The following is a 13130-nucleotide window of genomic DNA, read 5'->3' as shown; positions in this document are numbered from 1 at the left end:
GTCCTCACACGGTAGAAAGGGTAAGGGGTCCTTCTTAGGCTTCTTTTATAAAGGTACTAATGCCATTCCTCATGACCTCATCATCTCTCAAAAGCCCCACTTCTGGATACCAGCACATTGTGCTTGGGTTTCAAGATTTGAGTTTTGGGGGGACATGAATGTTTAGATCCTAACAGGCGCCATTTCATTAGTTATTTTTACTAGTTCTAGTCCTTGAGATATCTTGACTGTGTCCACATCTGTCTACCCTCCTGCTAATATCTACTTTGGGGGATAGTTTTACTTGTTCTTTAAGAAGTAGCTCAGGCATCGCATCCTCCAAGAAGTCTTATGTGAGCTGCCTTTCCCCACAGTTCCCATGTTGGCTTCTTTCCAGAACTTACCATGTTGTTGGAATAAAATGATATTTTGTGTGTTCTGCTTCCTCGTGGACTGTAAGCCCAATGAGGGAAGCTTATACTTAAGACATCTTGGTTCTCGATGAAGAACATGTAATAATGATTTGTCAGACTTGCCAGGTTCATTGTGGAATCAGGCTTTTAAACAATGACTCTTTAAATAAATGATTCCGGGGGATCTCCTGGGCACATCTGACCTACGTCTCTATTTTTGGGCACCAGTTTTACCTGGTCTTATGAGAGTGTTTAACAGTCCTGTGATCTAATTGTTGATGACAAAATAAGACATCCCTGACTTCTGGCTTCCTTACCCTATGCTCTTGCTTCCCTCCAGGTCAGAGAAAAGTGTTCGACCTTCCTTTTGGGAGCTGCCTCTTTCGCAGTGATGTTTATGACAATGGATCCTCTTTTCTGTATGACAACTGTACAGCATGCACCTGTAAGGTAAGACTGTTGGGAGGGGCTGCGGCATATGGACAGACATTTGAGTTTTCAGTGTCAAAGCCAAGGCAATGGAGCTTTATTTATAGGGGGTGGGGCATTACTGGTGCCATTTTAGAAGTAGAATTATGCTCGAGGTCACAGGGAAGTTCATACAGAGGTCCCACTTTAAATTCACTGTCATCTTCTGAGGATCAACAAGTTAGCTCTTGGTGGTGAGAGCCACACTTTGAAGGGCTATCCTGAGGATTCTCTAAAGTCAGACAGACACACGTGGCAGTGTTCTCTGGCTCTAATTATCCAAAATGAATTCTGCAACATACCTGCCAATGAAAATGGCTTTAATCACATTCAAGAGAAAAAAAGCATACATTTACAGTTCACCACAGAGATGAACCTGGCAGTTTGGAAAGTGTATTCATGTGTTGTTCATTGTACCATGTCTTACTTAAGCCTCTGCTCACTTTTCTCAAAAGGCAACTGGAAGTCTAATTCAAAGTAAAGAAAGAATTCCACAGCTTCAGAATTCTAAAGGGACACGCATCACATACTCATAACCTGTTCTTCTGCAGTGTATTTTATTTGAAACCAAGAAGAGAAATATTTATCATGGAGGGCTTTAGGATCATTCATTAGTTAGTTAACACATACATCTGTGTGACACAAGTTTGAATAATATATTTTGGTTGTGAGGGCTGCTGTTGTTTTATTTTTAATAGCTAAAGAGCTAGAGACGGAAAACAGGAGCTTTGCTAAATGTTGGTATGTAGGATTAGAGTTTAGAAGTTCTTTTAATTAAGTTTTTCTTTTTAGATATACATGACAGTTGAATGCATTTTGGCACATTATACAGACATGGAGTACAACTTATTCTAATTAGGATCCTATTCTTGAGGTTGTACATGCAGAGTTACCCTGGTTGTGTATTAAAATACAAGGACAGGAAAGTTATGTCCCATTAATTCTACTGTTCTTCCTATTTGCCTCTCCCTTCCTTCCCTTCATTCCCCTTTGTCTAATCCAATGGACTTCTTGATTACTTGAGACAGGCTTTGTTAGGTAGCATGCATCACTTCAGTGGGGTGGCTGGGTAAGGGCTGCACTCTCTGTTCTCTGACAAGGATTATAAAGAAAACCCCAAGCCTGAGAATATTTCCCTGAGGTGCCTTCCTTCTCCTATGATTTACATTTTCCTATGCTAAATGGATGGCAGCTCCTTCCATTGGGTTTGTCTTCTGTCCTAAGGACTTCTTTTCCCCACTAAAAACTTCACACATTACAGCTTCCTCTGGGACAACTGAGCCTTTGCCAAAACACATCCCATTTCTAACTCTCTCGGTTGCCGGGGAGCCAGGTGTCCCCTGAATAGCACTTTGGGTCTCATGGATTCTGTGAGAGGTAAAAGATAATATATCCCAATACACAATAAGAACTGTAATTAATACTTCTTTAAGAGCCTGGCTTATCAGAGTAGTAATTCACAGTTACCTTGAGTGTGTGGATGCTTGAAGAATCAGACTGTCATCATTGTGGGTAACTGGTATTATTTTCTGTCAGCTTAGAGAATCCCTCTCCAGCATCTTGTTCATCCAGTGCTTCTCAGATTTCCAGGGCAGGTGCAGAAAACTGTTTCATAATTATTTTAATTTAGTATGGTTTCAGATCTCCGTGCCTTACAATCTGATGATCTCTCTACCCGTGGGCCCTCACATTCTTTAAATCTGCTTAGTACACTCTTCACCCACGATAGATCATCTCAGATATCATCTCTTCCAGAGAAGCGTTCCCTTATATCTCTACACTTTTACACTTTCTGTCTGGCACATTTTATTACAACTAATTTGTTTACAAGATTAACTACCCTTTTATATTCTAGGCCTCTTGAGGACAGAAATACATTCATTCATTTTTGTATTCTTATTGCTTTATCAGTGCTAGGCACATAGTACAGTGGATGACACCACACACACACACACACACACACACACACACACAGTTGGGATATTCATAGTGATCTATGCAGGATCTGAGAGCTGGTGAATGCCCTCTTGTTCAAACTAGAAATCAAGACGTGATTTGACAAAAAATTATTTTTTTTCAATTTATAAGTTGGCTTCTAATAATACCTATGTGTCATTTTGCTTTTATATGTACAGTCAGCCTAAGAAGTAATCAGTAGAATAGCATTTTATTTTTAAAACAATCAAACCATGTTCTTTTGGGTTATAGATATAAGTCAGTATCCTCCAGAGGCTAAATGGCCTGGTCAAGGTCATGTCTTTTACAGTAGAGCTCTAGAACCCAGGTCCAGTTTGGGAATTATTTATTCAGTTTCTTCATGAACATAGAACACATGTGAGCACTTTCATCTTGAGGTGGTATGTTGGCTCTGAATTTTTACTCTTTAATCAAAGATGTCTGTTTTTATGTTCAATGCTAAATGGTGACATAAAGCCAAGGAATAGACTCAAGAAAGCTCTGTTAATGCAGAATGTGAAAGAAGAAGAAGGCCAGGAGGAAGCTGGCTGGCTCTTGGTGAACAGAGCTTTCTTGCCACATACTGGCTGGAGTAAATCAGTTTCTTGAGCGCAGGTGCAAACCATTGGAAGTTAGGAGTATGTGCCAAATGCTCCACAGCTCCCTCATAGTCCAGGTCAGATATTAATCAACAGGTAACATTTTGAAGGGAATTAAAGATTTATTGCAACACATTAAAAAATGGTACCTACAGAATAAGTTTTAGAGGAGTTAGTTGTGGGTTGTTAAAGGAAGGCCAAGTAGGATGCTTGGTAGAGGTAAAAGTCATTTGTAATTTCTAATTTGCCTTTGGGCCCCCAGGACTCTACAGTGGTATGTAAGAAGAAGTGCTCTCCCCCTGGTAGCTGTGACAAAGCCAAGGAGGCCTGCTGTGAAGAGTGCCTTCTTCGAGTGCCCCCAGAAGATGTCAAAGTGTGCAAGTTTGGAAACAAGATTTTCCAGGTATGTATGTCATGAGCCAACTTTATGGGAACTACTGTACTATCTTGGCTATTAAAAAGCTTCAGATATCATGCATATTGAATTATTCTATAATTTGTTTTATACATATACATACATCTGTGTATATACAGTGCATTCATTTCTATTGCACTCTCATACATACACATATATACACTTAGAATCAAGAGTACATAGTAGAAGAGGATCAACTGTTCAAAAAATATTTACCTTTGGCTTTATTTTTACTGGAATATTTCAAACTCATAGTGCATTATTGCCTATGCAAAGGTGATCAGCCAGTGATTGGGGCTGAGTGGAACATGTCCCATGGATGGTGTCCTTGGGGTGTACAAATGTCTGGGAGCATCTCATTCAGCTGGGTATACTCAGGGCCCCTTGTTAAGATGATGACCCTAGTCCACACCCTGATGGATCTTCAGTCTGGTGCTTTTAGAAGTGTTTAAAAAATACTCTTTTACAAAGAGAAGTTTTCTCATCTGTAAGATATTTAGGTGAGGACACTGATGGGGTAGGTGACTAGCACTATAGTTGAGCAAAGGGGAGAGGCCTACCTCAGCTGAACTCAGAGGGTTGTCTGTTGGCCATTTGATACCCCCTCAGGTGTGCTTGATGTTACTTTGTGATGGCCACAAGTGAAAAGCTGTACAATGACCTTGTTGGTTTGTTCCAAGGAATTCCCATCTAGTCTGTTTTATTCAAGGATAGAAGGCATAGCTGTATTCAAAGATGTCACTTCATGGTATGCATGAAAATTGAGAGCCCCAGAGTCAAGTCAGTTGTAGAAGCTTCTCAGGCATGTTGCACTGAGCCAGACTTTTACTACACTGACCTGGTTGGATGGAGAGGTCTTAGTTCTCATGGAAACTGCAAGAAGACATGATGTGTCACACCCAGCAAAGGGGCATGCAGGTGTATCGTATTTATACCAGATTGTCAGAATCACTCATTGTCCTCTTCACACAGTCTCCCTTGGCCTCCAGAACACCAAGATAAAATAAATTCACCATCATGATGGTGTTTTGTGCAAAATTCTTTCAAGTCATTTTGTAAAAAGGTTTTTTGAAATGACTAGGGTCTGAAATAATTTACAGGGACCCCACATTCTGGAAATGTATACTCAGAGAAGTTACAGGTGTTCTCTAAGACAGACTCTGTCAAGCCTTTTTCATCTGAAAGGTACCAGAAGGTAGGCAGTCCTTAATATAGCTTTAAAAAGTGAGGAAGTGGAAGAAGAGGGGGCATCACCAAAGATCTGAACTTGTTTTTCTGGATCTACAAGCCCAGGAAGGAATCCTTATTTGTTTTTCCCCCCATTAGGCCTAACTCTGTAGTCTGTGTTTTTTTTAAACCCACAAGCATGGATGCACATATCTACCTGTTCTGCTCTGACTGGGCATTTGGAAACTGAATATTATAAAATTCAATGAACTGAAGAATTTCCTCTAGTAGCTCCTTTTGTGAGCAAGGGTTTAGTCTAGGAATGTTCCAAAGTGCTACCCGACTTTTTGGCTGGAAAATACCAGCCAGGCAAGGTCAAGCTATGCTTGGATCTTGGAGTCTTTTGTCTAGGCTCTGCTTTTTCAGATGGCTCATTGATCAGGTATCAGTAGGCACTGGAGGTCATTTGAATTAACTTCCATTCTTTTCATGATCACTGTGGTCTGGAACCATGGTAAACCTGGGTATAAAGCAACCCCTGCAGACATCTCAATCAACTGCTGGTGCCTGGGATAACTTACACATTTCAATCCTATCAGAAAGAGGAAAATTAGATTTTTTTTTTAAATCACAACATGTACAAAAATTCATACTTTGTTGTCTCCTGGGTTTAAAACTACACAATACATGAGGAGCAAGTGCCAGATGCATACTTAGACATATCAGAGTTCTTTTTATATCTAGGAGGGAGTACACATACACACACACACACACACACACACACACACCATACACACACGTAATGTGTGCATCCTGAAATCCCCCTAATCTTTATCTTTTTTATTTTTTAACTTTTTTTTGTTTTTTTAATTTGTCCTTTTTAGTCATGCATGACATGTATTTTGACCCTAATCTTCATCTTAAATTGTTTAAAAATAGACAGATACCAGAGTCATTTAGTCCAGGGATGGCATTTCTGACTCAGGGAAAGACAAAGACATGCATTCCTGGATGGAGAAATCTCAGCCCATTAGCTTAGCTCCTGCAGCCTTCAGCTGATAACAGAATGCTGTGCTCTGTTGTGCAGGATGGAGAGATGTGGTCCTCTGTCAACTGCACCATCTGTGCTTGTGTGAAAGGCAAGACTGAGTGCCGCAAGAAGCAGTGCATTCCCATCAGCAGCTGCCCACAGGTATGTTTGGAATGCAGGTTGGCTTTCTCTTTACCTTAGTGTCTTGGGAATTGCCCCGTGTGTGGCACGATCTCATGCCATCTTCTGAACACAGACTCTGATCTCCCAAAGTATTCACATTCCCCAACATTCAGATGCTACTTATAAAGCCTCCTTTTTTGCAGTTTCCACTCACAGTCTAGCCTTGCATGAAAATGCCACTTGTCTGGCTCTTACCTGGGCTCTCCTACTTCTTAGTGTCTTCTCCCAGTTCTTTATGAAAACAACTTGTACTCTGGTTGAATTTGTCCCCTTGATTTCTTTTGCTGGGTTTTCTGTTTAACATCATAACCATCTTTGCCTTTTCTTTCCTTCTCTCCCTTCTCAAATCACAGCTTTCTGCTCATAGCCAAAGGAATATGAGTTTTTTTTTTTAAAAAATTATTAATCATTCCCCAAAGGGCTTCTCCTGTCTAGCAGCAGCCCAGGCCCCTTTGCTGAGGTTTTCTCTCTATAACCCTAACCCCCATCCTAGCCCCAGATGGAATAGCATCCTTATGGAAATATCTCTTTTCAAAAACCCATAGTCCAGTGTGTTGAATAAAGCAACCATTATCTTCTAAAGCATGAGCTTCATTAAATTCACCTCAGCTACTTAAAACCTTTCAAGGTTTTATGCATTTGGGAAAATGTCAAACCTATTCAATACCTTCCAGGGAATGAAAAAAAAAAACATATCAATATATTCAGGCCATGTCCTCTCTTCTCTGTTATAGACAACTTTTAATTTTATTCACATCTGTTATTATTATAAACAAAAAGTTGCTGTTTTTACTTGAGTGCCAAATGAGGCACAAAAAAACAACAGCTGTTGCCATTGCACAACTGAATGAAGGAGGGAGAGAAAAAGGAAAAAAAAAAAAAACCTAATTAGTCTTGCTTTAAAAAGCCTTAGACATAAAATTGAAAACCTCCCATAAAAGAAAAAAAAAAGGAGAGAGAGAAAGAGAGATACAATAAGTAGACTTGAACATGGTCTGCTTATAAATATTCATTAGGAAAAATGGGATCACATCATTTATGCCAGTCCTTGGGGAACCCTCATTGCTAATGAACTCTTGCAGCACATGTTAGTAATAATGGGCTTCCTTATTGTACAAGACAAAAACAGTATGCGGTGCCAAGCTGGTGGCTCAAGTAACTCGCCTCAGCAGGCCACGGTGGAGTTTTCCAGCTTCACTTGAGTTCTGCCACTTGTGTCAGGGTTGATGGTTTTCATTGTCCTCTTGCAGCAGGGAGGTCAATGCTCTTTATGTCACCAATGTCTCTTTAGCATTCCTTCTTTGTGGACCACATTCAGGGTTGGGCACATTCAATCCTCCAAGTGAAGCCCTTTCTCCAGCCCCACCCCCTCCATGTCCTCATTTGTGCTCCTGACCAGGCTCCCACCCCAGGGACCCCCTTTCTGCTTCTGGGCATCTTTCCAGCGGGTCCTCTGGTTCACAATTTCCCTTCTCAGAAGCCAGCTCGAGGTCTTCAGAAGAGAGCTTATATCTACCATGGAGATCCTTTTAAAAACCTACTTCTCCTCTATGTCACCTGGGGAAATTAAAAAAAAAAAAAAAAGAAAGCTTCTGTATTGCCTGCTCCATCCTTCTTGGCTGCCACACATGTCTTTTTCCAGTATTACGTGCATCTTGTTGAAGAAGGATTTTATGGTTGAATTCCTTGTCTGCCCTTGCTGGCAACTCCGCAAGGGCAAAGGAGTATCAAAGGCTGCAAGGTTTCAGTTGGAGGGTCACGATACTCAGCACCAATGATATGTATTGAGACCTATTCTTTAGTCACAGGAATAGTCTCATTTAACTCCCAAGACCACTCCTCTGAGGTGGCAACTAGACCCTTCTCAAAGATGAGGCTACAGTGTGTCCAGTTTCATAGCTCATTCCATATAGTCCAGGCTTTCTGATTTCATAGCTTTACTTGACTTATTTTCCACTGATTTAATGACATGACCACTGCTACTTGCATTTTCTGAAGAAGGGAGGTGGCAGGTCCTGCAAAGATGTAGCTGTTGAGAGTCAAGTCACATTTGGTTAGGAACTTGACTTTAAACAGCTCTTCTCCATTGGGATCCAGCACCTGACTCCATCTTGGGGACACCATTCTGTGAGCCGGGGCTGACCTCATTTGGCTTTGTCTTCAACTGCTTTTGGTCATGAAAAATTAAAGGAGAACTCCATGCCAAATGGTGATGGATAACACAACTTTGGACAGCGAGAATTTGTTGTGATGCTTCCAAATGATGGGATGGTAGAATAGGGCTGAATTTGAAGTTTCATTCAAAGTAATCATAGCCTTTAATGTACCATTTTAGGTCTAATTAATGTAAAAAACAAAAATGAGTGAGACCTAGTTCTGGTTCTTTAATAAATTTAATAATTTTTTTTTAAAAAAATAAATGTAATTGTTTATTTTTAAAATACCTAAAGCTACGCTTGATGCAAATGGCCAGTAGTGAATGAGTAGGGTATGAGCTTTGTGTCTATGTGACGCACCTTGGGCAGCCTTTGTGTAGCCTCTATTTCCTTGGTTCCCTGTGAACAGGGGATAAAGTCATTTGTATTTGGAGTGGTTTCTGGAAATTTAAATGACATAAAGTATGAGGAATGGATAGCACCCTGTCCAGTATATAGCAGATACCTGATAAATGTTAAATTTTCATAAATATTGAGAACTACAGAGGGTAAATATCTGAAATGGAAAGAATATGAGCTTTAGGGTTACCAAAATTAGGCTTAGTTTTATATTCTACCACTGTGTTTCATAACATCAATTTTTTTCATCTATGAAAAGAGAAACAGTTCACAACATTCTTGTACATCTTAATAATAATGATTATAAAAATCTCTAATATCCATCAAACAGTGTGTTACAGGTATTATCTCCTTAAATCCTTATAACTAACTTGATGTTAGGTAACATAAATAAAATATCTAGTATGGTGTTGGTTATATCGCAAATTCTCTCTAAATGTCAATCTCTTCTGTATTTCTTTTTCTCTGTGATTAACTACTGAGTCAGAGATAAGGCAATGCCATTCTCTGATATATTTCCTCCTTTAAATGTCATGCATTAAAAAAATGAAAAGACAGGCAATGTAGAATATTGCACTATATTTCCAGAAAGATAATGGAAAGTTACTCAGCATTTCAGAACTCTCAGCTTCATTGACTTTGCATAACAATGACTTAACTTGGAAAGAAGAAATCTGACTGAATTTGATCAGTGGCCCACTGGTATCCATAGGACCAATGAGTTATAAGCTTGGATTAGTTATTGTTTGGGCTCCTCTACTAAGTGAAGACAGAAGGCCATGGATGGTCTGATGGACTGACAGACAATTCCCATTTTGATGTGTATGTACTTGGTCCCCAGAGGAGTTAATTTGGATATTAGTGTAAATGTTGAGCCCAGACTGTCTCCATCTTCCCTCCATGTGAGAAAAATCATGCCAGTGAGTCCTTCAGGTCTCATATTTCTTGGAGGATAAAAACAGGAAGGCTTCCTGAATGACTTTGCCGGGTCTTAAAATTTGATACTTGAAACTTCATTTTCACCAGCATCATCACCATCTGGGTATCGAGTTCAAATACAGCTTGGACTGATTTCTTTGGTTTATCTGGTATTAGATTTAAAAAAGAGATTTGTCCTCAGCAGACCCTGTTTCTTAGCACTGACCTTTTGTTTGTTTTTTTCCTGATTAGGGTAAAATTCTCAACAGAAAAGGATGCTGTCCTATTTGCACTGAAAGTAAGTTCATCTCTTTGAAAATATGCTATTAATATTTGTTTGACGTTTTATGATACAACAAGAAAAATAGTGGTGTGAGTTTTCTGCACATTTTAATTCTGTAAGTATAGGATGGGATTATCCTCTATCCCTACAGACACTTTAAATCAATTGTAATACTCTCACAGAAGCACAATTGAGACAAATGTGGATATTTCCATCAGAATTTGTTGCTATGAGAAATCAAGAAGATAAATGATCTGATGAGGTTTTAAAAAACACCAGATAACTTAATGCACATTTTAACTGCTAATAGTATTTGCAGTCACAGCGGCTAAGATAATGATATCCAGTAAAACCAAACATACATAATCTAGGAAGGATTTTCCTTCTCTCAGTATAAAACCAAACAGCTGCACTTACTTTTCCCTCACCCCTACCCCCACCTCTTCACCATTTCACCTGGCTGCACACACAGTTGCTGTTGGCAAAGAGATCACAAGAGGTCATCAGGCTGATAATGGGTTTGCAGTTGTTATATTTAACTGAGTTCTTGAAGGTTCTATCTAAACATGGCCTATTCCGAAAGCTGCTGGAGACAGCACTACTGATCACAGGGACAGAGCATAGCAACAGGTGTCATGTTGGCCCCACATGTAGATATATGCCTACATCTATTAGCAAATTGCCATTTTAGTCCTCCTCAAATTCATGTGATTTTGAGATAGCTTTTGGAAGTATTTCATTGAAAGAGGGGGATTAGTAATGCCTTGTCAAATTAGTTCTGATATATGATAAGCAAGATTAACAAAGCCAGAAAATCTATTAGAAAGTATTTAATGAGCCAGTTAGACTTAGAGAAGTGAATGTTCATGGCAGTTGAAACCAGTTTTCACATGGGAACCGGTTTGTTTTTTCCATTTATCTAAATATCAGTGTTTACATTGCTAAGAGTAAATTTTTTTTTGATTGGCTAGTGCCTTTGGACAATAGATAGGCAGAGTCTTTATATATATATATATATGTATGCATATATTAATATTATATATAATTGCCATTGATTATATATCTACGATGTATATTACTATTTTTAGAAATAGCTATAAAACAATTATGTGCTGGATAAAAGTGCTGGTTGAATTAACATAAAATAAATTATAGATTTAATAAAAGAGCCTCCCTTTGAAGATAATGAAGTACATAAAATAACTCTAAGGAGGACAATGAAATATGACTTTTAGAGTTCAGAAATTAATGCAGGAAGAATAATTCACTATGATTAACACATCAGTTGATTTAAAAGCATGTGTATAAACTATTAGATTTAATCACCTCCCCCCCCCCAAGAAAAAAAAAAAAACTGCTTACACATGGCTCACAGGCTGCCTTTAGCTTAATTCTTTCTGGATGAGCAGTCTTAAGCCTATGTTGATGAAGATTTCCTCTGTATTCAGGCCCAAAGTTGGGTTTGCATTTCCCTATAAAGTGTCTCCTAATTGAAGCAGAAAGATCTCATCAGGACTCCTAATATTTTCTAATTCACCCTTTCAATGTGCCTGAGCACAGTCATATTCTACTTGCCATTATGTGGCTGCTAGGCAAGATCACTGCTTATCAGCTTCACAGGAACACATGGTGACCTCCTATGGAAATAGCCCAAATCTTAAATTTCCTGACTTTCTGTTGCAAGGATCACTGACTATTGAGATAGTTGAGAGCAAAGCTAAGTTTCATTATTATTCTCTCCATTATGAGCTGGCCTTTCCATATCTAGAAGACTGGTGACTTAGAAAAAAAGAAAAGAAGAAGAATAGAAACATGGGCCTGATCAAATAGAACTGAGTCTGTGACCTGTCCTATTACATCGTGTGTGGCATGACACATGTAAATGAGCCCATACCTTCCATCACTAAGAGAGGCAACTGGCAAGGGAGAAAGCCACCCAGCTGGAGGGGCACTGGGAGGCTACTGGCTGCACCTGCATCTAGCAGGCCAGAGCTGGAAGAGCCCAGGCATGCAGTTCTCTGTCCAAATCTAAATTATATCATCAGATGGCTATTTCTCAATTTCCTTTGGTGTTCTTTCCATCTGTTTACTCTCACTGGCTCTCCAGCACTTCTTCCATCATTGCTGTAAAACACATTCTATTTGGCGAGGCTCATTTGTGCAGATTCAGTTAAGAAATGGGATGGCTTCCAGTTTTTTAAGCAATGCCCAACTTTTCCTAACATATTCAGGTAGACTTAGTCTGCTGTCCTTTATATATGGGTTAAAGACCTCCTACTTTGAAATTCCTCTATCATTATACTTAGGATCCGGAACAAACCTGAGGACTAATATTTTTCCTCCTCTGTCAATTATGAAATCTCTTCTGAGATATGGATTTCTACAGTAGAGAAACCGAGGCTGAAACTATAAATTAAGGCCAATGTTTTCTATAACCAGGATAATGATTTGTATTTTATTAAAACACAAATTCTCTCTTGCAAGTGCATGTACACACACACACACACACACACACACACACACACACACTCACACACTTCTCCAGGATTTCAATCTCAGTCTTATTGGCAGTTTGGACAGATAATTCTTTTGAACAGTCACATTTCTGAACTCTACCAACTACATGCTAGTAGTAACCACCTCCCCAAGTTTGTGACAATTCAAACTGTGTTCTTGGGACAAAATTGCCCTGGTTGAGAACCGCAGACACTCCAAACAGTGGAAAGGGTGTGGGTGAATGAAAAATAAATCCCCCTGAGGTTAGTGGCAATGATTTACTCTATGTTTGTTGATTAGATACAGCAGGAGAGTAAAGTACCCTTTTTCTGATGTAAAAATTGAAAGACCAGCCAGGTGCAGTGGCTCATACCTCTAATCTCAGTGAGATGGGAGGTTAAAGAAGGAGGATCACAAGTTCCAGGCCAAGCTAGGCAGCTTAGCAAGGCCTTAAGCAACTTAGTGAGACTCTGTCTTAGAAACTAAAAAAATAAAATAAAATAAAATAAAAATTTTAAAAAGGGGCTAGGGATATGGCTCAGTGGTTAAATGCCCCTGATTTCAATCCCCAGTACCCAAACCCAAACCAAACCAAAACAACATTAACAAAAAAGAAAGAACAAAAGCCTCTGAGTTATTTGTATGTTTTTGTATTTTAATTCCCTAGG

At 39.3% G+C, this 13130-nt stretch overlaps 1 protein-coding gene across 5 annotated transcripts in view; it reads left to right on the top strand.

Moving 5' to 3' along the window:
- BMPER (BMP binding endothelial regulator) overlaps nucleotides 1-13130 on the top strand; it is a 251580-nt gene that overhangs the window by 143230 nt on the left and 95220 nt on the right. For all 5 annotated transcript variants that reach the window (XM_081284713.1, XM_081284712.1, XM_081284711.1 and 2 more), the window contains 4 exons: nucleotides 733-842; nucleotides 3678-3818; nucleotides 6085-6189; nucleotides 9936-9981. In XM_081284713.1, the coding sequence (XP_081140839.1) occupies nucleotides 733-842; nucleotides 3678-3818; nucleotides 6085-6189; nucleotides 9936-9981 (402 nt within the window). The remainder of the gene's footprint in view (nucleotides 1-732; nucleotides 843-3677; nucleotides 3819-6084; nucleotides 6190-9935; nucleotides 9982-13130) is intronic.

Source organism: Spermophilus citellus, assembly GCF_964194105.1.
Source record: "Spermophilus citellus genome assembly, chromosome: 3".
Classification (NCBI taxonomy): domain Eukaryota; kingdom Metazoa; phylum Chordata; class Mammalia; order Rodentia; family Sciuridae; genus Spermophilus; species Spermophilus citellus.
The sequence above is the reverse complement of the archived record's forward strand: the minus strand, read 5'-3'. Positions and strand labels throughout refer to the sequence as shown.